Source organism: Artibeus jamaicensis, unplaced genomic scaffold, assembly GCF_021234435.1.
Source record: "Artibeus jamaicensis isolate MK-2021 breed Jamaican fruit bat unplaced genomic scaffold, CSHL_Jam_final scaffold_1964, whole genome shotgun sequence".
NCBI classification, from domain to species: Eukaryota; Metazoa; Chordata; class Mammalia; order Chiroptera; family Phyllostomidae; genus Artibeus; species Artibeus jamaicensis.
In genome coordinates, this window is record NW_026522030.1 from 35,683,068 (window position 1) to 35,709,757 (window position 26,690).

Consider the following 26,690-nt stretch of genomic DNA (forward strand, 5'->3'; position numbering starts at 1 on the left):
ACATTCTTGACTCAGGCTGCCTGATTTTGAATCCATGCCCCACCATAAACCAGCAGTGGGATATTCAACATGTAATTTAATCTCTCTGTGGTTCAGTTTCCCCTGTGTCAGATGGAAATAGGAGTGCCAGGGCTGTTGTGAGGATTGAGTTGGCATGCATAAAAACAGCACTTAGAGGATGGAAAACACCCCAAAAATATTAGTTGTGATGATGATGTAATAGTCACAACAAATCTATGAAGTAATATTGTTATCTTATTTATATAAGAGTGAACTGCAACTCAGGAGATTTAAGTAGTTTGAAAAAAGTAATTATTCATCTAGTCAACTAGATTCAAACCATGGCAGTTGTCAGTGACTCAGGACCCTTGGTCATTTCCCTCCATGTGTCAGAACTGTTCATTCACTTTAGAAGTGAAGAGCAGTGACAACCTGTAAGCAAGACAAGAAGGCAGTGCTGAGGGGGCATGCAGAGGGAGAGGGGGAAACGCAGATTCACTGGCCTCTTCGATCCTTGTGTCATTTACTGTCTCTACCACCATAAAATGGAATGGAAGTGTGACTTCTTCATACACTTGAATTGTCCAATCAAATATTATTTCCTGAGTTCCTAATATGTTTTAAAATCTTTACTAAGCTTTGTGGAGTTTTTAGAGAAATAAGGCATCTTGTTGCCCTCAAAGAGATTATAATATAACCTAGTTAGGAGATTAGGGGTGAGTAAGGCCGTGTGTGTGTGTGTGTGTGTGTGTGTGTGTGTGTGTGTGTGTGAGAGAGAGAGAGAGAGAGAGAGAGGCGGGGGTGAGAGAGAGAGATAGGAGGTATAAAAAAAGAGATACATATAGTGGTCAAAGTATAAAGAGTTTAAGTGAGCAATTTCATGCTTAGTAATTTACCCAAATGAAATAAAAAAGCAAAAAAAAAAAAAGAATGTTCATAGCAGCTTCAAATTGGAAACAATCTAAATACCACAGGAAAATGGATAAACTTTGGTATATTAATACAATGGAATATTATTGAGCAATGAAAAAGAATGAACTACTTACTGCTATACAGAACAGTATGAATGCATCTCAGAAACATTATGACGGGTGGGAAAGTCCAGACACAAAAGAGCACGTATTGAGTTATTCCATTTACATGACATTCAAAACCAAATAGAAGTAATCTACATGACAGAGACCAGTCAGGGGTTGCCTGTGGGGCTGGAGCATGAGTAGGAGGGGCACAAAGCAACTTTCTAGGATGAGAGGAATCTTGATTGGCATGTTGGCTACATAGGTATATATTTATAAACCTTTATTAAATTATATACCTAAGACCTATGCATTTTACTATATTAAATGTTTTCTAAATAATAACAATAAAAAAGATTTTTTAGAAAGGGTCTTGAATACTCAAGTTAGTAAATCAACCTATATTTGTTATTCTATAGCCAACAGTAAGAGAATCATGAGGACATGCATTTCTCTATTTTTTTATTTTCTTTGGCAGAACTGTAACATATTAAACATCTGGTTTAAAGGATCTGATGGTGGCGGGCATGTGTGAAAAGACTCTTTTAATCTCTGAAACATGAGATTTTTTAATAGAGATTATGGTGACAGAAAAAAAGGAAAAGGATGAATATAAGAGAAAGAACTTGATTTTTAATTAGGAAGCAAAGGAGAGAAATGAGTCAAAGAGAGTAAGTTTTGAGCATGGGAGGCTGAACATATGACATAAAATCAAAGAATTTAGAAGAAAATTTCATTTGAGGGAATGGTGATGTCATATTAAACCTAGAGTCAAGTTTTTTAAAAGCAATTGGAAATGTGAGCTAAGAGGTCACAGAAGAGTTAAAGGTAGGATTCGGATTTGAGAATCTCCTCTGTGTAGGGAAGCCTAGAACCTGGTGGTGCCACAGGTTTCTGCAGAGGGAAGAACAGAACTAAACCTTCAGCATTCCCCTCCTTTTCCGCCTCTTTAGCAGTTGGACACAACAAGGTTTATTTGTGTCGCTTACTTTTTTAATTGAATTTATTGCAGTTTTAAGTGTATAATTCTATAATACACCACCTGTATATTGTATTGTGTGTTCACCACCTCGAGTTTAATCTCCTATCAACATTTGTCTCCTGTTTATCCTCTTCTACCTCTCTCTACCCCCCTTTCTCCCTGGTAATCACTATACTGTTGTCTGTGTCTATGAGCTTGTTTTATTTTTTACTTTTTTGCTTAATTTCTTCACCTATTTTGCCTAGTCCCTTAACCACTCTTCCTATTGACAGCTGTCAATCTTTTCTCTATATCAGTTTGTTTCTATGTGTTTATTTTGTTAATTAGATTCCACATATAAGTGAAATCATATGGTATTTGTCTTTCTTTGACTGGCTTATTTCACTTAGCATAATACTCTCTTGATCCATCCATGAGTCGCCAAAGGTAAGGTGTCCTTCTTTTTAACAGCTACATAGTATTCCATTGTGTAAATAAATGTACCAGGGCTTTCTTAGCCACTCATCTATTGATAGCCACTTGGGCTGCTTCCAAATCTTGGCTACTATAAATAGCACTGCAATGAGCATAGGGGTATGAATATTCTTTCAAAACAGTGTTTTGGGTTCCTTTGAGTATATTCCAAGAAGTGGAACAAAAATCTGAAATGAACCCACTAGAAGATATCAATAGCAGGTTGGATAAAGCAGAGGATGGTACAGTGATCTAGAGAACAAAATGACAGAAAACACCTGTTCACAGGTGGGGTTAACCCTCAGAACAGACCTACATCACAGTATATGAGGGACTGGTCAGGGGCTGCCCTCAAGACAGAATTGTTTCTAGCAGGATCTGGTGAGTCAACCACAAGAAACATATTTTGAATAAATTATTTAAAAAACTACTAAAAGCACTTGGAACATAAAATCACACCTCAAATGCACTTTTGGAAATAGGTCTTACCTAACTAACCATGCTATCAGAGCGATTGCTCCCCAAAGTGCCCTCCTACCCTCCCAACAATTATCTCTACTGTGCTTTCTTTATTTACTCTACAGAAAGTACACCACCCATCACTGTCACACTTACGTATCTGTGCACTTGTTTACTCTCTGCGTTCCCCAGGGGCTATAAACTCTGCGAGGGCAAAGACTTAGTAAACAATTTTCACCCCCCAGATCCTAGTCTGTGTATATACTAAGCTTAACAAATATTTGCTGAAGGATTAAGTGAAAGAAGGCAGCTTCTAGTACTCAAAACTTCTATCCTGTCCTTCAGCTTCCTGTCTTTATCTATCTCCTCCTTCACACCTCACACCTTAAAAAATTCACAAAGCCTCTCTGTCTCTCAAGGCAGATTTCTTATCATTTGATACCAGTTAATGGCATCCACAAAGGGGAAGAAGTTGGCAATGACTTACTGGCGGCTCAGTTCTCTTATATCACACGGCTTGAAGCCCCATTCTTTGGCCAGCTTTTCTTGTTGAGATGCTTCTTCTAAAAACACTATCTTTAAAAGAAAGGAAGGAAAGAATCACAAATTAATGAACCATACATAGTCACTCATTGCTACTAAATACATAACTCTTTTTAAAAGAGACTATACTGTAGCTGAGTTAATTTTAAAAGATATTTGATATCAAATGTGACTGAGTTTAAAGGCAAAAGCAGTTGTTTGCTTTTGGCTGCCCAGCAAAGTAAATTGCACGTTATTTCTCCTTTTCTACCATTCTGTAGATATAAGTAGGACTTCAAAAATTCTAATTTGAAGATACAGGGTGTTTTAAATGGCTAATTAATATTTATTTCTTCCCCACCCCTGAAAATGATTGAAGAAAACAATTGTTTATAGAAAGTATACCTCACTGCAGAGGACAAAAAGATTTTTGTTAGGCTATTATGGGAAACTCAAGTTCAGAGTGCTGCAGTAGTGCATCATGGGGTAATTTATTAACACTAATAATTGCTCATAGTTGCCTGACAATTGAGTCTTAGCGTGAACTAGGTTGATGTTCTGATACTAGTCGTCTGCAGTATCCTTCTAGTACTATGTCTCAGACATGAACATAGCAATTGCTCCTGTTAGATTTGTGAAGTCTGAAGCCCATGGGCTGAAGGTTGGAAACCTGGATGGGTCTCTTAATCTCTCTTGGTCTGGTTCCCCCTCTGCAAACAGGGTAATACTAGTACATACTTCACAAGGCTATTGTGAGGCCTTGCGATCATTTCAGTAAAGAAGTTAGCAGACCTTTGGAGTATATTAAATGCTAGATACATTATACCTGATCCTGATAATTTTTTAAGTATAATGTGATTGCTTTCTCTATAAAAAATGGCTTGCAAAGCAAGACAGGGCAAAAAGGAAATACCTCGTTTCGTTTTTAAATGCAATACTGTAAGAAAAAAAATTCATGGAACATGAAATGCTAAAAAAAAAACTGTAGATAAAATGTATCTAATTAATTAGAAGTAAGGCAATATACTGCAAAAAATAATTTGTAAAACTAAAATAAAATAAACCTTAACTTCCTTATTCATTAAAGATACACTTTCTTAAAAATTAGAATATTTTTAGAAGAGACAATGAATATGTAATTTCTACAAATAAGGAAAAGTAACTTGATGATTCAAAAAATACATTCAAATACATAAATATCAAAGCAGACACAAAATTAATCAAAACCCACAAAAAATGATTACTATAATTCAGGACTGATATACTATTAAAGCAATTAATCAATAATAAAATATTTGTAAAACATGATATTTCCACATTTGAAAATATATTTGCAATAAATGACTTTGAGAAAAATATAAATGATCAAAATATATTCTAGAGAGGTAGGAAAACTGAATGAACTAATTTTAGAAGAAACTGAGAAGTTTTACTAACTCTTTAGGAAATTGTATGGTTCAGAACCATGCTGCCTAATAGAAATATAATGTCCTTCACAAATGCACATGTAACTTTAACTTTTCTAATAGCTACACTAAATGTTTGAGACAAAACAGGTAAAATTAATTTTAAAATGTTTTATTTAACAACATAGGTGGCCATGATAAACAATTATCATGTTGACATGAATAAAAATAAAGTTATTAATTTTATTTTGGTGGGAGTATTTAGTTTTTAAATTCCTGGGTGTATTTTGCACTTGCATTTAAAGTATATTTCAATTAGATAACTAAATTTTCATCAGAAATATTTTATATGTATACTTAGATTTTATATAATTTATAAAAAGTAGATTCACATACCCCAATTGATCCAAAAGCACTTAAAAGGTTTCCAAAACTGACATGAATATCAATTCTTAAATGGAAAATTAAATTTAAAATAAAAAACAAGAAACTAAAAAATTAAAAACTTTAATTCATAGTCTTGCCACATTTCAAGTGCTTAATGTACTGCAATGGACAGCACACATTCAGAGAATTTCTTAGCTAATTTCTTTCCAGCTTACAAAAAACAGATAATATCTGTGCAGGGTAAAGAGTCCCAAGGCATGGTAAAGAGTAGACACCTCTCCATTTTTACAAAGCTAGCATAATCCTCATATAAAACCTGACAAAGTACACACAACACATTCATAAACACATACATGCAAACAGAGAGCAAAAATTACAAGCCAATGTTATTTGTTATTTAATAAAATAGATGCAAAAACAATCCCAATGATATACTGGCAATAAAAAGTAATTAAAATAATAATTTAGAATGTCTGCAACCTGTAAGCGTCAATTATTCTAACCAAACAAGACATACCTTCTATCAATTTACAGCAGATTTTTATTAGTTAGGCAAGAACCCAACTCCTTAAAGACCACTAGAATAAACCCACCCACTCTCTTTTCTGTTATCTTCAGCTGACGTTCAAGCTAGAATTCACCTGCTCCTCACATAAACACGAAGGATCTTGATCCGTATCATTATTTTCACTAAAGCTCTGTCCTTCCTTGTCCCTGATTGAGCTCCCACTACTTTCCACTTACCAAAACCCTTCACTGTGACCTTCTGTTTCTGCCCTTCCAAAGTAGCAAACTCCCCTCTGTCTTCAATGCACGTTCTGAGTTTCTCCCTCCTAATAGCTGGGGCTCTACCCTGAGGACATGGCTTCCATAATGCTTCTCAAATGGCAGGTATTCATACGTCAGGTTCAGGCAATGAGTTTGGTGCATCCCATAGTCACCATGGCCATTTCCAAGACATTTATCTTGCAGCTCCTTGTAAATAAAGATGGAACCTTCAACTTTCAAGAGAATCTTTTGCTTCTTTTTGTTGTCCTCCTTTACCAACCTTTCTCTCATTGTTCAAACCTGTTGACACCTACCTCACATCCTTTCTTTAAGCCCTTTCTTCCTTATAATATCAACATGGACAACCCTTTTGACACCATGGCCTGCTATTTCCATGAACTTCACGTTATAACTGCCCCACCTCCAGAACTCCCAGTTCACATGTCTGATCACAATTTCTTCTTCTACTTGTTTGGCACTTCAACTCCAACCAATCTTCCACCTTAAAAAGCCCTCCCTTTACCCTCTCCTCTCCGCTTCTTCTCAATCCATTAGCAGTCTTCTTTCAGTATTTCCCTTGTACAGCTTGAATTCTAGCATGTATTACTTCATACTGCTTATCACTTTTAGTCAACATATATCTGATGAAAGTTCAACTCTAACTACAAGCAACTGTCTCCTTCTCTCAGCGGCACATGATACATGGAATAACCAAGCATTAAGCTCAACTGTGTTCCTACCAATGCCTGTGCCTGACACCCAAAGATATTTCTCTAGCACTCTGATCTTTACTTTAAAGAAAACTTATAGGAGACCTAATTGCTCATCCACTGACAGATTATTAAAATATTTTTATGGTAGATTAATATACAATTGTTATTAAATAAGTCATAAGGAGTTCAAAAAATAGAGAGATTGCTATAAGAAACTCCTACCACCCTCATCTTTGATTTATGTGAAAATAATTCTCAGCATTTACTTCTATAAAAATAAAAAATGAGAAAAAATAATGGTGCTTGTATTTTATTCATTCTACCAAGTAACACTCATCTATGGATATATTTATCTAGTTGGAGAAAAATAAAACAGACTTTAATTTCACATTTAACAAATTATCTTTCAAATGTATAATATATTTTTTTAAATTTCCTCATAGACTGGGGAAATTTTAAACATTTAAATTTATGTACACAATTTTATTGCACTGGTTGATCAATAAAACTAGATTGTATTAGCACAACTCTGTAAGGAAAGTAGAATATAACTAGTAATTCAAGAACAGAAAGTACTATATAGCATTTTAGATCATTAAAGACAGGTAAGCTCACAATTTTTAGAATAGTTTAAGGTAGATATAAAATCATAACATTTTCACTCCATTAAGTACATTTAAAAAATAATGTCAGAGTGTACATTAACAGATGAATAGATAAAAAAGTGGTGCATATATGCAATGAAGTATGACTTAGGCATTAAAAAAAGAATAAACTTTTGACATCTAGAATAATGTGGATGGACCTAGAGGGTATTGTGTTGAGTGAAAAAAGTCAGACAGAGACAGACAAATGTCATATGATTTCATTCGAATGTAGAATCTGAAAAAAAGCAAAATAAAGAAACAAGCAGATCAGAACAGACTCAGAGATACAGAGAACATTTTGGCAGTTGCCAGATGGAAGGGAGATTGGGAGAATGAGTGAAAAAGGTAAAGAGATTAAAAAGTACAAGTTGGTAATTGCGGAATAGTCATGAGGATGTAAAGTACAATACAACATAGAGAATATAGTCAATACTATTGTGACAACTATGTATGGTATCAATGGGTACTAGATTTATCAATTCATCACTTTGTAAGTTATATATACTATATGTCTAATCACTGGCTTGTACACCTGAAACTAATGTAATATTGTACATAATCTGTAACTTTAATAATAAAAAAATATTTTTATATGTAATGTCACAGTTCAATTTTACTTGTATATATCTACGATTTGCCAGAAATGATGAACTTTATACATATTTAAATTTAATAAAAATTATGCATATCAGCTTTTTAAATATGAAAGCATACAAAGCTTTTCAAAATTCTTTTAGGGGCACATTAGCAAAAAACATGCCAAGCATTTCTCTAGTCAGCTCACATCCTAGCCTTCTACTTCGATGATTTTAAATCCACTCTCTTCAAATCTCTGCCCCCAGTCACCAAAATATAAACTGCACATATACAATACTGACAAACTGAAAATATGACAGGGATTGGTTAAATATGACTAAACACTGCAGGAGTTAATGTGACAGTGAATACATATATGTATTGAATGGAAAACTATCCTCAATGCAATCTTAAGATGTTTTTTTAAAATGAAGCTTGTGAGATAACATGAATGGTATGATCACATGTTTTATAAGAATATGGTGTGTTGGGTCTAAATGTTGACAGTGGTTAATATCTCTTTATAATGGATTTGGGGGTAATTTTTGCTTTCATCTGCACACTTTTAAAATTTTACCTTTTATAATTTTATATTCAAAATTGTTAATAATACATGTTTTATTTTAGATAAAACTTTAAAGTCAATCCCATTTTAAATGTATATAAAAATGTAAAGTAAAAAATATATAAATATGTAATCTCCACTCATAGAGCCTAAAGTTGGGTAGTTAAGACACACAGATAGATAATGAACCAGATGGGGAAGAAATGGTGACCAGATGGGAAGGAATGGTGACAATGGGCCCATCGGTTCCAAAGGACAGACAGTGGGCATGGTTGGTGAAGGTTCCAAAGAAGGGCAGAACTTCAACAATGATGGATAGGATTTGACACTTGACAGGTACCCAGGGTTAAAGAGAGAGGGATGGAAGAGGTAAATAATGATAGAAGCAGGGGCACGAAGGCCAAAAGCCACAAGATGTGTTACAGATGTGAGTGTACTTTATAACAGCAGGGCACCAGTGCCTATAGCACTGTGCCTAAAGTTTCCCCTAAAGTTAGGGAAACCTTTAATTCACAAATCAAGTATTTCACAGTTGTTTTTTTTCCTTGCTCTTATTCATATATTAACTCAACAATTACTGCCCAAGTGCCCCTTACTTGAGAAGAAATATTATGGAGTAGGAACAATAAATTAATAGATGAATATAAGATATATTACATATATAATGAGTGCTATGATAAAAATAAAACAAGGTAAATAGGTGAAATAAAAAGTGGGGTGTGGTGTTCTTTCTGAGAAATAATTTTGAGCAAAGGTTTGTGTGAAGGGAGGGAGTGAACCACTAGGATATTTTTAGAAAAGCATTCCAGAGAGAATAATCAATACAAAGTCCCCAATATGCATATTTAAATTAGATGCTTGGCATGTTTTGAAATATCAGGGAGGTGAGTGGAATAAAATACAAGAAATAGAAGAAAGAGTGGTAGGTAGCTTTGTAGATCATGGTACAACCTTGAGATTTATTTTTAAGAAATCTCTGAAAATATTTTGATCTCTAATAATATCATTGATGTTTTCTTTATGGGGCAATGGGTCTTTTAACCTGAAGTTACCTGGGTTTATGTGGCCATTCATTCAGTTATTCAGCCATTCACTAGGAAGAGTGCCTATTACGGCCCACAGGCTTCCTCACAGGCCACAGTCTAGGTGGTCTGTCAAGCATATACAGCAGTCACTAAAATACAAATTTCATAAAGTCATAAAATCATAGATGATGCCAGCTGGTAGGAACCTTTTCATCTAACCCTCTTATTTTCCAGATGAGGAAATTGAATCCCTTCTGTTAAGCAAAAGACTCCAAGTGCTCTCTTATTTGAAACTGGGAATATTTAGGATGAGCAAATAATGAGAATGTCAAGAATACCAAAGCCAAAAGAGATGAGTAATGACTAACAGCTAAAGAAAAAAAACCTCTTCAAGATAGAGGCTTCAAACACCAGATGGCAAATTTGGACAAGAGGCCTGTTGCTATGGAACAGAGTAAACTGCTCTTCAGGCCATTGTTAAATAGCTCAGCCCTCCAACAAAACAAGGTAACATGTACACACTCGTGTTGCAACCCATTACACAAAATCCACTCTTAGGTACTGCAGTGGGAGATAAAATTAGGTTTTAAAAAAGGAGGTCTCAAGATTTCTGAAGCTTTTGGACAAAGATGAAAATTACCACATTAGCTCAATTCACCTGAAATAGATTAATGGAAAAGAAAGAAGTGAGATTGCCTTTTAAAAAAGCCAGGCCATGAAGGTAGAATCTAGCAAATTCATTATAAAGGTGCCAAAGGAAAACATGAGGGACTTAGATCTTCAGGTCCTAGATTCTCATTTTACAGGTGAGGAAACAGACCAGGTAATATGAATTGCCCAAGGTCACAGGGCAAGCCAGGAGTATCTGCCAGACTTGACCCATTCTCCCAGGGCTTCTTCCACATCTCTCTGACTGTTTCTCTAGCAGTCTACACCAAAGGTCAGCAAACTTTCAACAAAGGGCCAGAGGGTAAATTTGTTAGGCTTTGCAGACAGTATTGTCTCTGTGATACTCCTCAACTCCATCATGGTAAAGCAAAAGCAGCCATAGACAACATACACAACTGGGTGCAGCCATGTTCTGATAGAACTTTATTTAGAGAAAACAATTTACAATTTACATAATTTTCTTCTGTGAAAAATATTCATTTTTTCAACCATTTAAAAATGTAAAAACATACTTAGTTCACTGGCCACATAAAATCAGACAGTGGGTAGATTTGATCTGTGGGACACAGTTTGCCAACATCTGAGGCAGGCTCCTAATAAGACGCATGCAAATTGAAATCGTATCATTTGTGGCTTACACCAGTGTTTCTAGGCAGCATTATTTTAATTTATGATTGTTTTTCAATTTGTAAAAACTTTTAACAATTTTTTTCTTTAACTGCAGGGCCGGATAAAATACTCTTGGAAAAGTACAAATTCTGACAGCTTTACAAGCCCCACTTTGTTATAGAAAACATATTTTTGATAAATAAAACAGTAACTTTAGTAATTTTTCCAATCTGTTGAAGACATCACTAATGACCCATTGGTATTTAGTAACTTTTTATTAGAAAAATAAGGCAGTGTGTTCCAAAATGATAGGATGTTTGATAATAACAAAAATACTTAAATGTACTTACTTATCTTTTCAAGACACTGTCCTACACATTTACATGTATTAACTCATTTAAAACTCACAAGAATCACCCTGGCTGGTGTGGCTCAGTGGATTGAGCGCTGGCCTGAAAATCAAAGGGTTGCAGGTTTGATTCCCAGTCAGGGCACATGCCTGGGTTGTGGGTCAGGTCCCCAGAAGGGGGAGCATGAGAGGCAACCACACGCTGATGTTTCTCTTCCTCTTTCTCCCTCCCTTCCCCTCTCTCTAAAAGTAAGTAAAATATTTTTTGAAAACTCACAAGAATCTTAGAAGGTATGTACTATATTACTAGCCCCATTTTAAAGATGAGAAAATTGAGTCACAGAGATATTAAGTGCCTTGCCCAAGATTACACAGCTGGTAGGTGGTAAATCTAGAATTTAAACCACAATTGATCTCCAAGCTGGGGACTATTAAAGCTATACTATACACTTTAAAAAACAAACCAAAACTGTCTTTTGCACAAAATAAATTAATTAATAAAACAGCCCCCCTCTTCCCTTTCCTTTTTCTTTATAAAATATTTCTTGGTGCTTTTCCTTCCTTTTTTTTAATACAGTTGGTGGGTGGGCCTGATGAGAGCAGGAATGCAAAGGTAGTCAGGTCTAAGGGAGTAGTCAGGGCTGAGAAGGCTAATAGGGACAGGGGAACAGGCTGAGGAAGTGGAGAGTCAAGGAGGCAGACTAAGTGGCCCAGGATGTGGCTGGGAAGAGAGCCACCAGGGTCAGGAGACTGATTACATACAGGGTTAATAAGTAAACATGTAAATAGATTGTGGATAATGAGAGCCAGCCTTCCCCAAAGGGAAGAATATGGAACACTAGGAAAAACTCTGTGGTATGTTTAAATTAGAGGTATTGGTGTCAACTTGTGGTTTTTAATTTATTGTCGATCAATTATACAGGGGCGGGCAAAAGTAGGTTTATAGTTGTTCATATGGAAAAACACATGCAGGTTATGAATGTGAACAATAGCTTTATTAACACTGTGCTTTCTGTACTCACAGCTGTAAACCTATGTTTGCCAACCCCTTTACATATATTAATATATACAGGTTTCTTTCCTTGCTCTATCTGCTGAGGGGCCCAAGAAACAATGACACCCTGTAGCACTCAGCACACCTTGGTTTCTATATACCATTCTTCAGTGGAAAGAACCAGAGAGGTTCCAGAGCTGGAGTAAAGAAACTACAACTCCTCCTTAACACCATAAATATGTTAATGTATTTCAAAAATACTCAAAATCTTTAAATATTTTAAAAAAGCAGAAGCATTTTAGAAATATTTCCTCTACCTCTTCTCTAACTTTTAAAAAGAGATTGGCTTGCTTAAATTAAATACAGCAAAAAAAAAAAACTTCCAAGAAAAATGCCTTATTACTTGAGTGAATCAAATCCTATAGCATATTTGGCCCCATTTATCAATGCAACTGAAAATAATAATGGAATAACTTTCAATAAATTTAAAAACAAACAAACAACAGCCAGAAAAAGAAAGATTAGGGGTGGGAAAGAGCTTAGGGCTGGGCTTGGGAGGAAAGTGGGAGTGACTGCCAAGGGGGATGGGCTTCTGTAGGGGATGAGAGCATGTGCTATAATCGATAGTGGGGGTGATAGCCCACTGTGAAACTAGGAAAGCCCACTAAATTGTATGATATCTGGGTTATTGCTATATCTCAACAAAGTTGTTTTTAAAAACCTAAAACAAGATAAATCTGGAATATAAATTTGCATCAAAAAGTAAGGAAGTGCCAAAATATAGACGGAGAGTGGTGAAAAGCACACAGGTGCCACCTTGAAGGAGCTTCTGCTAACACAATAGGGATGAAAATAAATGATAATAGTAATGAATTAAACTCCAAAGAGTAAAATAGAAATCCATGAGTCCACACAAATAAATGAGTGAAGGGATGACTGAGGAAGCCTTCTTTCTACAGTCGAATACTAACTAAAACATGTGGAAGGAATGAGAGAATTAAAAAATGAGCACTTGAAACCACCACTTAGTCAATTACTCATGCAAAAATCATCAATGAATGTTAAAACCAGTGGGTGATAATTCACTGAGGAACAGGATGTTTATATAATTTCAAGTTATTTCCCCACAAAACTTACTTTATAGAGAAAAATAGTAACTTTATGGCAGAGAAACCTGGTAAATATCATTCTAACCACGTGAACAAAGTTAAGATCAAGAGTAATGGGGTAAATCAACATCCTGTGCCTCCTGATGAAATGCCCTGAGAAGAACACAGCATCACTTCTGTGATATACTTGCAAAAAAAAAATCCATAACCCACATCTAATCATGAGAGAATGTCAGGCAAACCCAAACTGAGAGATATTCTTAAGACAAGACAAAACTATCCTGTATTCTTGAAAACTATCCAGGACATGAAAAACAAAGGAAGACTGAAGACTCACTCCAGATGGAAGACAACTAATGAAACATCACAAGTAAATGCAACTTGTGATGTGATTCTGGAGAAGCCCTTGAACCAGAAAGAGGAAGAAAGCTGTCAAGGACAAAACTGGGCCAATGGGCAAAGTACGAGTGGATCTGTGGGTTGTGTGTAGAATTGTATCTACATTAATTTCTTGATCTAGATGATTGTATGTGATTATGTAAGACAGCATCCTTATCTTTGTACAAAAAATATACCTCAGACAGGAACAGCATATCTATCCCTATTCTCAATTAATTATGAAAAATGTTATGTGTGTATTTACATATGTATAGCTACATATGTGTGGAGAGAGTGGGGAAGAATGAGGAAGTATATGTGGTAAATGTTAACACTGAGGAACATGGTTGAAGACTATATAAAAGTTATTTATACTATCCTCGTAACTTTTTAATAACTTTGCAATGATTTAAAAATGCAAAATTTAACTATAAAACTTAAATGCTATTTCTGTTTTGAAATACAAATATAAAGTATAAGAAAAAGCAAGAACTTTATAAACATAAGATTTAGAATAATGGTTTCCTCAGTTTGGGAAGGGGATAAAATAGGGTGGGGAGGCATACAGGGGCCTCTGAGATAACCAACAGGTCATCATGTCTTCATTCATTACACCTTACACAGACACTATAACTGTTGTTTCTTTATGAGCATATACATGAGCAGAAACAAACTCTCTGCTCACACCAAATGTTATTTTTTAGACCTCAAAATCTATATTATATAAAATGCTCACATTAATAATCTATAGAACATCCAAATGACTAACAAGAGAAGCTACCGAGGTGGGTGGAGGAGATGAGGAAACGATGGCATACATCAAGTGTTTATAGCAACCCAACATCAGCAGTCTAACTTGTCCCCTGTTTTTATAAGCAGTCAATAATGTGCCACACACCTGAGTCTTTATGAATGTCTTTGGGATACAAATTATTACTCCCTAATTTACTTATTCTTTAAAATCAGAATCCCTTGATTCTAATCTGTGGACTAAGGAAACTCTTTTGATGGGTGCATAACTGTCACCAAGTACTCCATCAGATTCAGCAGAAATCTCAGAGCCAAGGTTAAATGACAAGTTCGAATCCTGAAATCACAAAACAAGCTAATAACTTCAGCATCTGCCTCGCAAAAGCCATCTTCGAAGACTAAATTCAATGAGTGGATAACTGAGAATGAATTTAGGAGAAGCACTCACTCTCTCTTTGATAACTGAAAGGTGCATCGAATACATGGCTATGGGTAAGAAAATGCAGGCATGCCCAAAAGTACTGGCTATACATACATACTCATTTGCTCATTTTTTAAATCTGCCTTAGAGGTGTGTTATAGGTTGAGTTGTGTTTCCCCAAAATTCATATATGGAAGTCTAAACCCCAGTACTTCAGAGAGTGACTGTATTTAGAGATAAGGTCTTTATAGAGGGAAGCAAGTTATAACGAGGTCATTAGGGTGGCCTCTAATCCAGTATGACTGGTTTCCACATCAAGAGGAGAAATATGAAGCTTCTAAAGAAACTTCATTGAGCCCTGCCCCAGACTGTTCTTATTGACTTAGATGTGAAATGGACAACAGTTTGGAAGGGACAGTTTGTTCCTTAGCAAAATCCAGTTATGAAAACACAACCACAGAATAAGACCAAGAAGATGAAGCTTAATGGGGATGGGAGTAAAATCTGACACTTACATTTAAGAAAAATTAAGTGCATGAAGTAAAGAAAGATTTATGAGCCCTGGCCAGGTGGCTCAGTTGGCTGGAGCACCATCTCCTACACCTAAACATCGTGGGTTTGATTCTTGGTTAGAGCACATTCCTGTGTTTCAGGTTTGAAGCCCAGTCAGGGCGTGTGTAGGAGGCAATCAATCCATGTTTCACGCATCAGTGTTTTTCTCTCTCGCTTTGTCTCCCTTCCTCTCTCTCTCCAAAATCAATAAAAACATGCATTTTAATTGATTTTTAAATGCATTTTTAAAGAAAATTTTTAAATACATTTTTTTAAAAAGGGAAGATGTATGAAACTCTAAACTAATGCATTGTGTGGAATAGTTGGCAATAAAACAGATTCTAACTAAGTTCAAATTTGTAGAAATACAGGAGCCCTTGCTTTGTATGGTTCTGCTATACATAAGTTTCAGATGCCATAGTTTATTTAAATAATACCAGTCCCTTAACAACATGTTCAAATATCAGTTTCCATGGCCTATTAACTTTGAGTGACCGCATAAAGTACAAACTTGACTTCTAGCTCTTCAACCAAGTCACCACGTTCATAACAGGTGTGACCAATCACATCACTTCTTCCAAAGTCTGTGGTAACTGCTCACTGTGCATCTGTTACTCCGCTCACATGCACACAGTGGAGCCTGTAGAGGTGCTGCCTCCTTGCCTCCCAGCAATAAACTTGCATTTTACATAAATGAATAACTGGAAGAGTGAATTGCTTAACAAAGATGAAAGTACAGCAAAGAAATGAAAAGTGGTAACACAAGAAGTAAAATTTGAATCTAACATAAATGGTGTCATGGAAGGGTTGGCCATGAAATGTTGTCATCGCCACCATTCAAGAAACAAAATCTGTAGCCAGAGAAGCTTAGTCAAGGCAAAGTTATTGACAAAAATGACAATAGTGATTGAAGGCAGCGATACCAGCAAAAAACCCCATTAGGGGAACTCTCAGGGAAATATCTCAGACATGTTTCACAATACTGAGAGTTCGAAGGACAAAATGTTAGAAACTGATTCAAATTTACAAAGCAGGATGACAATCTGCCAAGGCAAAAAAAAAAAAAGATGCTCACTCTATATTATGTTACATGGTGAAAAGAAAAAGGCAAGCCCTGGCTGGTGTAGCTCAGTGGATTGAGCGGGGGCCTGCGAAGTAGAAGATCGCGGTTTGATTCCCAGTCAGGGCACATGCCTGGGTTGCAGGCCAGTTCCCAGCAGGGGCAAGTTCCCAGCAGGGGATGCACCAAAAAAGCAACCATACATTGATGTTTCTCTCCTTCTCTCCTTCACTTCCTCTCTAAAAATAAATGAATAAAATCTTAAAAAAAAAAGAAAAAGAAAAAGGCAAGCACTGTTCAAACTACTCTTAAGTTGTTTAAATAAAGAAATAAAATACTTCCCTGGCTGGCATAGCTCAGTGGATTGAGCACGGGCCTGTGAAGCAAAGGGTCACTGGTTCGATTCCCAGTCAGGACACATGCCTGGGTTGCAGGCCAGGTCCCCAGTGGGGGACACACGAGAGGCAACCACACACTGATGTTTCTCTCCCTCACTTTCTCCCCTTCCCCTCTCTCTAAAAATAAATAAATAAAATCTTTACAAAAAATAAATAAAACACTTTAATTCTCTGTTTCTAATGTTTTACAGTTACAGTCTACTAAATGAATACCAGTTACGTTATTTTTCATTTCTCCATGCATTTAGATTTGAAAGATAAATTTAAACATTTTAACAGAAGTTTTTGAAGGTTTCAGATTAATCATAATTTCCATCTCGATTCTTCAAGATTACAAGTATACCTCATTTTATGGCATTTCATTTTGTCCGGCTTCACAGATGTTTCATTTTTGACACACCGAAGGCAAGCCTTTCTACCAGCAGAAGGGTTACAATTTCCTGTATTGGAATTCTCACTTTATCGTGGTAGTCTGGAACCAAACCTGCAATTTCTCCAAAGTTTGCCTGTACCTTGCGTGATTTCAGTTTTCACAGTCATTTCTTTTCAGTCCTGCACTGTTGTGCAAAGTGAGGCAAAGTGAGGCTTTCTCATGTTCTTTTAGACTCAGCTTGGGCCATAGAACTAGTAGCTGATTTTCAGTCAGGGACGGATGCACTGAACTGAAACATTTTACGGGAAGGTGACCTAAGTGTGAAAAATCCTGAAATCAAAAGTTGAGAGCAGCCCTGGCTGGTGCGTTTCAGTGGATTGGGCACTGGCCTGCAAACCAAAAGGTCACCAGTTCAATTCCCTGTCAGGACACATCCATGGGGTGCGGCCGGTCCCCAGCTGGGGGCCGATGAGAGGCAACCCATTGGTGTTTCTCTCCCTTTCCTTCTCCCTCCCATCCCCTCTCTCTGAAAATAGATAAAATATTTTTTAAAACTTCAGGGGAAATTCTGAATAAAACTTACAGTATTTTTGTATAAAAAAGAAAGAGGTCATTGCAAATGATGGAAAAGCCATCACATAACAGCACCATTCTAGAGCAGCAGAACTAGGTCCCATAATAAAATATTCAGTAATAGAATTTTCAATTTCATGAATAAAAGAAGCTTCTAAAAATTGATATAAATGGAACTCGGTGACTCACAGAGTAGTGAACTCCTCAGAGCTTGAAGAGCCAGGCAGAGGCTGAGTGACCACCTGTCAGGGACGCTGTGACAGAAATTAATTCCTACACAGGGTGAGAGGGGAGACTCCCTCCACCGCTGATGCCCAACATCAGTGTGGTAGCTCTGAAATACGTCCACAGGTCTTTGACACTCCTCTCTTCAAAGCATGGAGTCTAGTTCCCTCCCCCAAACCTGAGGTGGGTCAAATTTGGCGACATACTCATCATGAAGTTTTCACAATGCTACATGACTTCTAAGGCTAGTTTAGAAGAATGCCTTCTACCTGGCTCCTTCACTCTTAGATTATTCTTCTGGGAGAAGCCTCCAGTCATACCATGAGGGCACTCCAGCAGCCCTGGGAGAAGTTCTCATGGGGAGAAATCAAAGATTGCTGCCAACACCAGTAAGTACCAGCATGCAGTCACGTGGATGAACCTGAATGTTGTAGGTGAATCCTTCAGCCTCCATCAAGCCTTCAGATGACTGCAGTCCTGGCCAGCATCTTGGTGAGGTGATCTTATCTCATGAGAGACCCTGAGCCACTCAGCTAAACTGCTCCTGAATCCCTGACCCAAAGAAACTGTAATGATAACAAATTGTCGATTTCTGCCCTTAAGTTTTGGGGTAATTTATTATGCAGCAATAGCTAGCAAATACGATCCATTTTGATCTGAACACTGAAGGTACACTGCAATCTTAAGAAGCCTGCTCAAACAGCTTTTTTTTTTTTTGCCAGTTTCCTTTTAATAGCCTCAAACCCCAATTCCCCAAAACTAGTCCCTGTAATGAAGACTGAATGATTACCCGATGGTATTCTGCTGCAAAAAGTATAGGAGGAATCCAAAGATAATTCCTCCCACTCTGGCTGATTATCATCCCACATTCAAATCTGCTGGCAAAGATTAACACAGATCTCACAAATGACTCTTAAAGATCTAGCAAGAAAGAAGTCCTTCTACAAGTTCATCTCCTGTTGCAAATGGTCAATGAAATAAGAGCTGAGACCTTTCAGCTTCCATACATGAAGGAACCATTTCCTTCAATATGGCACCATCTGCTCACTGAACTTGAAGGTCCAGCCCAGACTTCTGTGAACTCCAGATCTATCTATCTGACATTTTCCTTAATAGTTCATTTGTATTTCTCACAAGACACTCCAAAGTCAACATGTCCAAAACAGAGTCAATGATCTTATTGCCAAAACTATTCCCTATCCAGGGTCCCTGTTTGAGAGAATGAGACAACATTAATTCAAGGCACAATCCAGAAATCTTTGTCACATCCTTTTTTTTACCTCCTGCTTAAAACTTTGATGGCTTCCCTCTGCATTTAGGATCAAGAAAAAGTTTGTAAACTGGTCTACAGGGCCTAAAGAAGCCTGCACCAACCTGCCTCCCCAGACTAATCCCATCTCAGCCTAATCCCGTGCCCGGTTCTTCCCTCTCCCTTGCTCTCTCTGCTGCACCACTCTGGTCCCATTTCAGACCCTGTGAGCACCTTACTCCCCCCACCACTGGGTCTTTCTTTACACACGACCTTCTCTCAGCATAGAGCACCTTCCCTTTCATCTCATGCAGTTAACCCCAACTCATCCTTCCTATTTCAGTTTAGCTTATTTCAGTCCTTCCTTAGGAAACCTTTCCTGACTAGCTCAAATTACCCATCCTCATCCCCATTCATGCCCCCACCCCCAGTCAATGATTCTCAAAACACCAGTCACCCCTTCTTTATGGAAATACATTGTGTTAAATGCACAAAACCTGGAATCAGGCTGTCCGGCTTAAATCATTTCTGGTTGTGTGTATTTGGGCAAGTCACTAAAACTCTGTGTCTATTTTCCATAAACTGGGAATAATAGTGATGAACAATGTTGTGAGGATTAAATGACAGTGTTTGTAAAAAGCTCAGAATGGGGCCAGGCACAAACAGGCATTATGTAATTCTGAGCTATTGTTTTATTATAGCTGCAGTTTCCCATGTATTCATAATTATTATTTTATTCATATCTGTCTCTATTATTAGGAGGTGCATTCTACAAGGGTGTCTATTTTTACTTTACTATCATGCTTCCATAGCCTACCATAGTCTTAGCACATGAGAGATACCTAATGAACATTTGATGAATGAATAAATAAGTGTAACGTAGGGTCTGAACTCTAGAGAATCTTAAAGTGTCACAGTAAAGGGTTTACAATTTATTCTCTAAAAGATTTTTGAAATATATTTTATTGATTATGCTCTTACAGTTGTCCCATTTTTCTCCCTTCATTCCCTTTCACCCTGCACACCCCCTCCCACCCGCATTCCCCCACAGGAACTCAAGTGCCTATGCGATAAGTTCTTTGGCTTCTACATTTCCCATACTATTCTTGCCCTCCCCATCTATTTTCTACCTGCCATCTATGCTACTTATTCTCTGTACCTTTCCCCCACTCTTTCCTCCTCCCACTTCCCTGTTGCTAACCCTTCATGTAATCTCCATTTCTGTGGTTCTCTTCCTGTTCTACTTGTTTGCTTAGTTTTTGTTTTTGTTCTAGTATGATTGTTAATAATTGTGAGTTTGCTGTCATTTTACTGCACATGTTTTTTATCTTCTTTTTCTTAGATAAGTCTCTTTAACATTTCATATAAGGGCTTGGTGATGATGAACTCCTTTAACTTGACCTTATGTGAGAAGCACTTTTTCTGCCCTTCCATTCTAAATGAAAGCTTTGCTGGAGAGAGCAATCTTGGATGTAGGTCTTTGGATTTCATGACTTGCAATATTTCTTTCCAGCTCCTTCTTGCCTGTAAGGTCTCTTTTAAGAAATCCGCTGACAGTCTGATGGGAACTCCTTTGTAGGTAACTGTCTCCTTTTCTCTTGCTGCTTCTAGGATTTTATCCTTTATTTTAATCTTGGGTGATGTAATTATGATGTGCCTTGGTGTGTTCCTCCTTGGGTCCAACTTCTTTGGGACTATCTGAACTTCCTAGACTTCCTGGCAGTCTATTTCCTTTGCCAGATTGGGGAAGTTCGCCTTTATTATTTGTTCAAAGAACTTTTCCACTTGTTGCTCTTCCTCTTCTCCTTCTGGTACCCCTATCAGATGTTGGAACGTTTAAAGATGTCCTGGAGGTTCCTAAACCTCTCCTCATTTTTTGGAATTCTTGTTTCTTCATTCTTTTCTGTTTGATTATTTCTTTCTTTTTTCTGGTCCACTCCATTAATTTGAGTCTCAGTTTTCTTCCCTTCACTATTGGTTCCCTGTATATTTTTCTTTATTTCACTTAGCATAGCCTTCATTTTTTTATCTGATTTGCAACCAAATTCAACCAGTTCTGTGAGCACCCTGCTCACCAGTGCTTTGAACTGTGCATCTGACAGGTTGGCTATCTCCTCGTCATTTAGTTGTATTTGTTCTGCAGCTTTGATCTGTTCTTTCATTTGAGCCATTTTTTTTGTCTTGACACACCTGTTACATAGTGAGGGGTGGAGCCTTAGGTGTTCACCAGGGTGGGGCAACCCAGTGGCTGGCTTGTGACACTGTCTGTGGGGCAGGAGTCCTAGAGGGAACAATGGTGCTTGCTTTGCTCTCTGCCGGATTTCAATCCCTGCCACTGCTTCCCCCAAGCAAACTGGGCCCTCCTGGTACTGATTTTCATGTGGATGGGTCTGTGTACATTCTAGGCCCCTGTGGGTCTCTTCAACAAACTCTCCTGTGAGGCTGGGAGTTTATTCTGACAACTCAACCCCCACAGGTGTTTCCAATTGGTGTTTTGAGGCTTTATTTCCCTATGCCGGAGCCCTGGTTGCAGTTCTGTCTCGCTCCCCAGTTTTGCCTGGTTTATCTGTATGTGAATGTGGGACCACCAGGTCTGCCAGCCACCTTGTGAGCCTCGCTGGGTCTGCCCACTGCCACCCCATGCCCGGGGTCTGCCAGCTGCCACCTGCATGCCCTGGTCTCTTTGCCCCAACCCTTCTCCACCCAGCGACTGGACTCTACCCCTCCTACCAGGCTGGACGAATGTGTCTATTTTAACTCCTTGGTTGTCAGATTTCTGTATAGTTCAATTTTCGTCAGTTCTGGTGGGGTTTTTTTTGTTTCTAAATTTTTGTTGCCCTTATTATGGGTGTGCAAGGTGGCACAGTATGTTTATCTTCACCTCCATCTTGGCCAAAAGTCTCCAAATACCTATTCTCTAAAAGTTTGAATGACTCATCTGGGTGGAGGCAATAGTCAGTGTAGGGAGGGAAAAAGAGAGAAATGTCGTGTGGGCAGAATGTTAGAGAAGGGCCCACACAATTTGGTAGTACAGGTAGTACAGATCCACTGGATCTGGAGGGAACAGTTGAGGCTATGTATGAGTTCTAAGTATGGTAATGAGAGAATAAGGACAACAGGACAAAACTATGGAGGCCAAAGGAGATGTTGGTTGGGGAGGTGTGGAGGAGGGATGATGTGGGGGGAGCAGGACCTGTAGATAGAGCTGTCCAAGAGCTGGGATAGGCACAAGACTGGAGCTCTGGGGTAGCCAGATCTGGCGATGGAGATTGGAGCTATCTATGCTGAGGTGAATGTCAACCCCCTGTAAAAGGCTGACATAAATGAGGAAGAGAATATGGGGTGAGAAGGGCCATTTGGGGAAGTTTGGGGTTTGCAGCTAACAGAGTGTAGAAGAGGGAGACAAGCTAGGAAAGGAATGGTTAAGAGGTAAAGTCAGAGAGACAGGACTGGGAGGTAAGGACAGGGACACTTATTCCCACCCACTATTTAAGAATTCAGCTGAAGGGTCCTCCACTTTTGGGCACCATTTGCATGTATTTGCCTGTGGTGATGTGGTATGCTGAATAATGGCCACCAAAAATACCTGGTGCCTTTTTTCTTGGAACTTGCAAATGTTACCTTATATAGCAAAAGACACTTTGTGAATGTGACTAAATTAAGGGTCTTTTTAAAAAAATTATTTAATTATTGTTCAAGTACAGTTTTCTGGTTTTTACTCCCATCCCAGCCCACCCCCTGTGCTCCTCAGCTCCCTCCCATTTCCACCCCACTTAGTTGTTGTCCACGTGTCCTTTATACTAGTTCCTATAAATCCTTCCTCTTTTTCCCCTGAAATTCCCTCCCCCCTCCCCTCTGGTCACTGTCCCCTTGTTCTCTATTTCAGTGTCTTTGTTTTTATTTTGCTTGCTTGTTTGTTTTGTTGTTTAGCTTGCTGTTAAAGGTAAGATCATATGGTATTTGTCTTTCAACACTAAATTAAGGGTCTTGATGGAAGAGATTATTCTGGATTACCTGGGTGGGCCCTAATATAATCACAAGTGTCCTTAGTAGGGGGAGAGTTGGCAGAGAAAGAAGGTGACATGACCACTGAAGTAAGAGGCTGTGCTGCTGGCTTTGAAGATGGAGGGACCATGGATGCAAGGAATGAAGGTTTAGAAACTGGAAAAGGCCAGGAAACAGATACTCCCTTACAACCTCCAGAGGGAGCGGGGCTCTACTAACACTTTGATTTGGGGCCCAGTGGAACTGATTTCAGACTTCTGACCTCCAGAAACATTAAAGAATCTGTGCACTGTTAGCCGACCAAGTTTGTGGTAATTTCTTCCAGCACCATACAAAATTAATGCGAGAACTTACCTCACTGTCTTATAATTTGGAGTTAGGGTATCTGTCTCCCCACTAAAGTATAGTATCAAAAGACAGTGACACTCTTGGGCCTTTATTTCTGGCATCAAACAAAGTGCTAGACCCACAAAAGCAATGGTTGACAAAGGCCGATTTTCAAACAGTCATGTAAATAGCAATATGATTGCAGAGAACCTGGGCAGGAACGCCAGTGCCCTGCCCACCCCTGCTGTTGGACAGCTCTATGTGCAGGTCCTGCTCCCCACATCATCCCTCTTTATACCTCCAAATCAATGCCTCCTTTTTACCCCCAGCTGACACTCTCCACCCAGCCAGCAAGTTCAAAACAGATGGGGGCAGGCGACATCCAGGAGGGGCTTGAGAAATAGAGGGGAGAGCCTAAGGTGAGTCCTAACTCTAACTCCCACTCTAACCCAGTACAGGGGGGCGAAGGGTGTCAATCTCTCTGAAAAGCCAAAGGTAGCATCCCCTGAGGGCTGAGAGTACAGGTTCAGGAACCACAAAGAACTGGGTTTGCACCTAAGCTCTGCTTCTTGCTGTCTGAAAATCCTTGGGCACGTTACTTAATTTTTCAAGGCTCACTTTCTCACCTGTAAAATAAAACTAATAATTATTCAGAAATTAAAGATAATACATGAGAAATACCTGGTATGGACTCAAGATCAAACAAACACTACTCTCTGTATTTGTTACATTTATTTTTCTATCAAAACCAGACAAAAGAGAATAGGGTAAGGCCCAGGTGCACAGAAGCTGGGGACTTGGAATGAAGCAAGGAACAGGCTCAGGTCAGAGCTACAAAGATTCCAGGTGAGGCCATGCTGGTGGCTGAAGTAGAAAGAGAATGGAGGTCCCTGGAAGGGGCAGGTGGGAGAAGTAGGAGACCACATGGTTCACACAGTGAACAGGGAAGTAAGAATTAGTGTTAATCATGGACTAGAGAATCTCCTTGCTTCCAAACTCATCTCCATCTAAACTTTCCTCCCAAGGCCACCAGTTATCTTTCAACAATAAAGCACTGGTAACTTGTCACTCCCCTACTTAAAACTGATTCCATCCCCTCATCATTTCTGGAGAAGACACCTTCACAGAAAGCAAATAAGAAGGTTGGCAAAGAAGTAGAGATCAGGAGTCTAATGATCTGAGTTCACATCTCAGCACCATGATATTTATAATAACAAAGCAGATGAAACAATTTTCATGCTCATCAATAGGGAATGATTAAATAAATTCTTGTCCATCTCTGCAATGGAAAATTATGGAAGAATGAGAAAGTGAAGCAAATCTTTATCTACTGATATGAAAGGATGTCCAAGATATATTAACTGATGTATATCTGTATCTAGATCTATATATCATATGGCCAAGCATCAACCAACACGTTTAATGTACTGCCATGTATGGGAAAAATGAATATATTAAATTATATAAGCATTTTAATATGTAACATATATTAGCTTGTATAAATATTGTCTATTTTGTGCATATGTATGTATATATACACACACACAAGTTTGTATATTTTGCACACTATCTTTAGGAAAATACACTCTCTCTAGCAAAAACTGGTAACAGCTGTTGTCTGCTGGGAGGGACAACATCTTGTCTCAGGAATAGAAACTGGAAAGGGACTTTTTGTGCACTTGAAATTTCCCATCATGTGCACAGATTATCTTTTTAGGTTTTTTTTAAACCATTCCAACACTTTTTAGCTGTGTAATATTGGCAACTCAAATCTTAATCTCACTGGACTTCCATTTCCCCACTTACAAAATTGAATAAAAATACTACCTTCCTCATAAAGTTGTTGTGGGTATTGAATAACAGAAGTAAAATGCTCAAAAGAGTGCCTGGCATAGAATATACATTCAATAATGTTAGCAATTTCTGCTTCCATAAGTATAGTGGGCAGATACTCTGAAGGGCCTTATAATGACAAAATAACTATTAACATAGGATGTTTTAGGTAGCATTTACAGAACATAGGGAAAGTATAAAGGTTTTTTTGTGGGTTTGTTTTTAAGGTGAAACAAAAAAGAGGCTCTAGAACATAGATAGCAAACACAAGGCCCATAGGCCTAATACGGCCTCCACCTTGTTTTATCCGGCCTGGCACCTGGTTTCTACCCAGTGGCAGCACTGAGCTCTCACTTAACTGTTAAGGAGCAGTTACATTTATACAGTCCTGAAATTACATTCAGCCCTTTGAGGGCAACCAGAGGCTGATGTAGCCCCCAGTGAAAATGAATTTGACACCCCTGCTCTAGGCTGAAAGAAGAGCAATGAATGCCAAGCTCAGACGAAACGCATGGAGACCCCAATGGACTTTGGCTCCCAACAGAAAACAATAAAACTTCCAGCTGGAAGACCACATCCTGTACCCATTTCACAGATCAGTGAGAAAGAAAGACACACAGAGGATCCTGACTAGCCCACGATCACACAATCCTTTGAACAATAGGATCCCTTCTTCAGTTCTGGTATCCTGACTTCTCTCACCCAATATATTCTTCACAATATTTAATTTACATTATCTCCTTTACATAAAACTCCTCAAAAATCTAATTATGAAGTTCTAAGAAAGATCTATGTTGGATGAAGACAGCAACGAGCTTTATTTTTTTAATCTCAATCTTTATGTATAGTGCTTGCTTTTTGCGCTATCCTTTATATAGTGCAAGGAGAGTTATTTTTGCCAACCTGGATGCTATCTTTAAAATTAATATATGCAAATCCTAACCCCCCGAAGCTACTGTAATTGGTTCATTCCAAGAGCTCAGGGAAAATTATGTGTTTTCATGAGCGCAGTCTTCATTGTCAAATCTAGGTCTAGTTCAACTTTCCTGTTACATTTTTTATGGCAAACAGAGAATGGTATTTGATGTCATACCCCCTAATTTTAAAGAGAAAAAAATCTTTATGCTTCATCCGGTTTGTGTGATTTACAATTCATCTCTCTTCACCCCATGTGGTCACTGGGACACAGCTGTGAAAAGAAGCTAATTTGATGGCAGCACATCTTCATTTGCTCATCAATTTCCCAAGAACACTACAGCATCTTACAAAAATGCTAAGTTTTGGTTGTTTTTCAACT

At 38.1% G+C, this 26,690-nt stretch overlaps 1 protein-coding gene across 1 annotated transcript in view; it reads right to left on the bottom strand.

The window, feature by feature from the left end:
- Window positions 1-26,690, bottom strand: part of GDA (guanine deaminase) — an 86,648-nt gene that overhangs the window by 40,058 nt on the left and 19,900 nt on the right. The window contains exon 2 of the mRNA XM_037155043.2: window positions 3,398-3,486. Coding sequence (XP_037010938.2) covers window positions 3,398-3,486 — 89 coding nt within the window. The remainder of the gene's footprint in view (window positions 1-3,397; window positions 3,487-26,690) is intronic.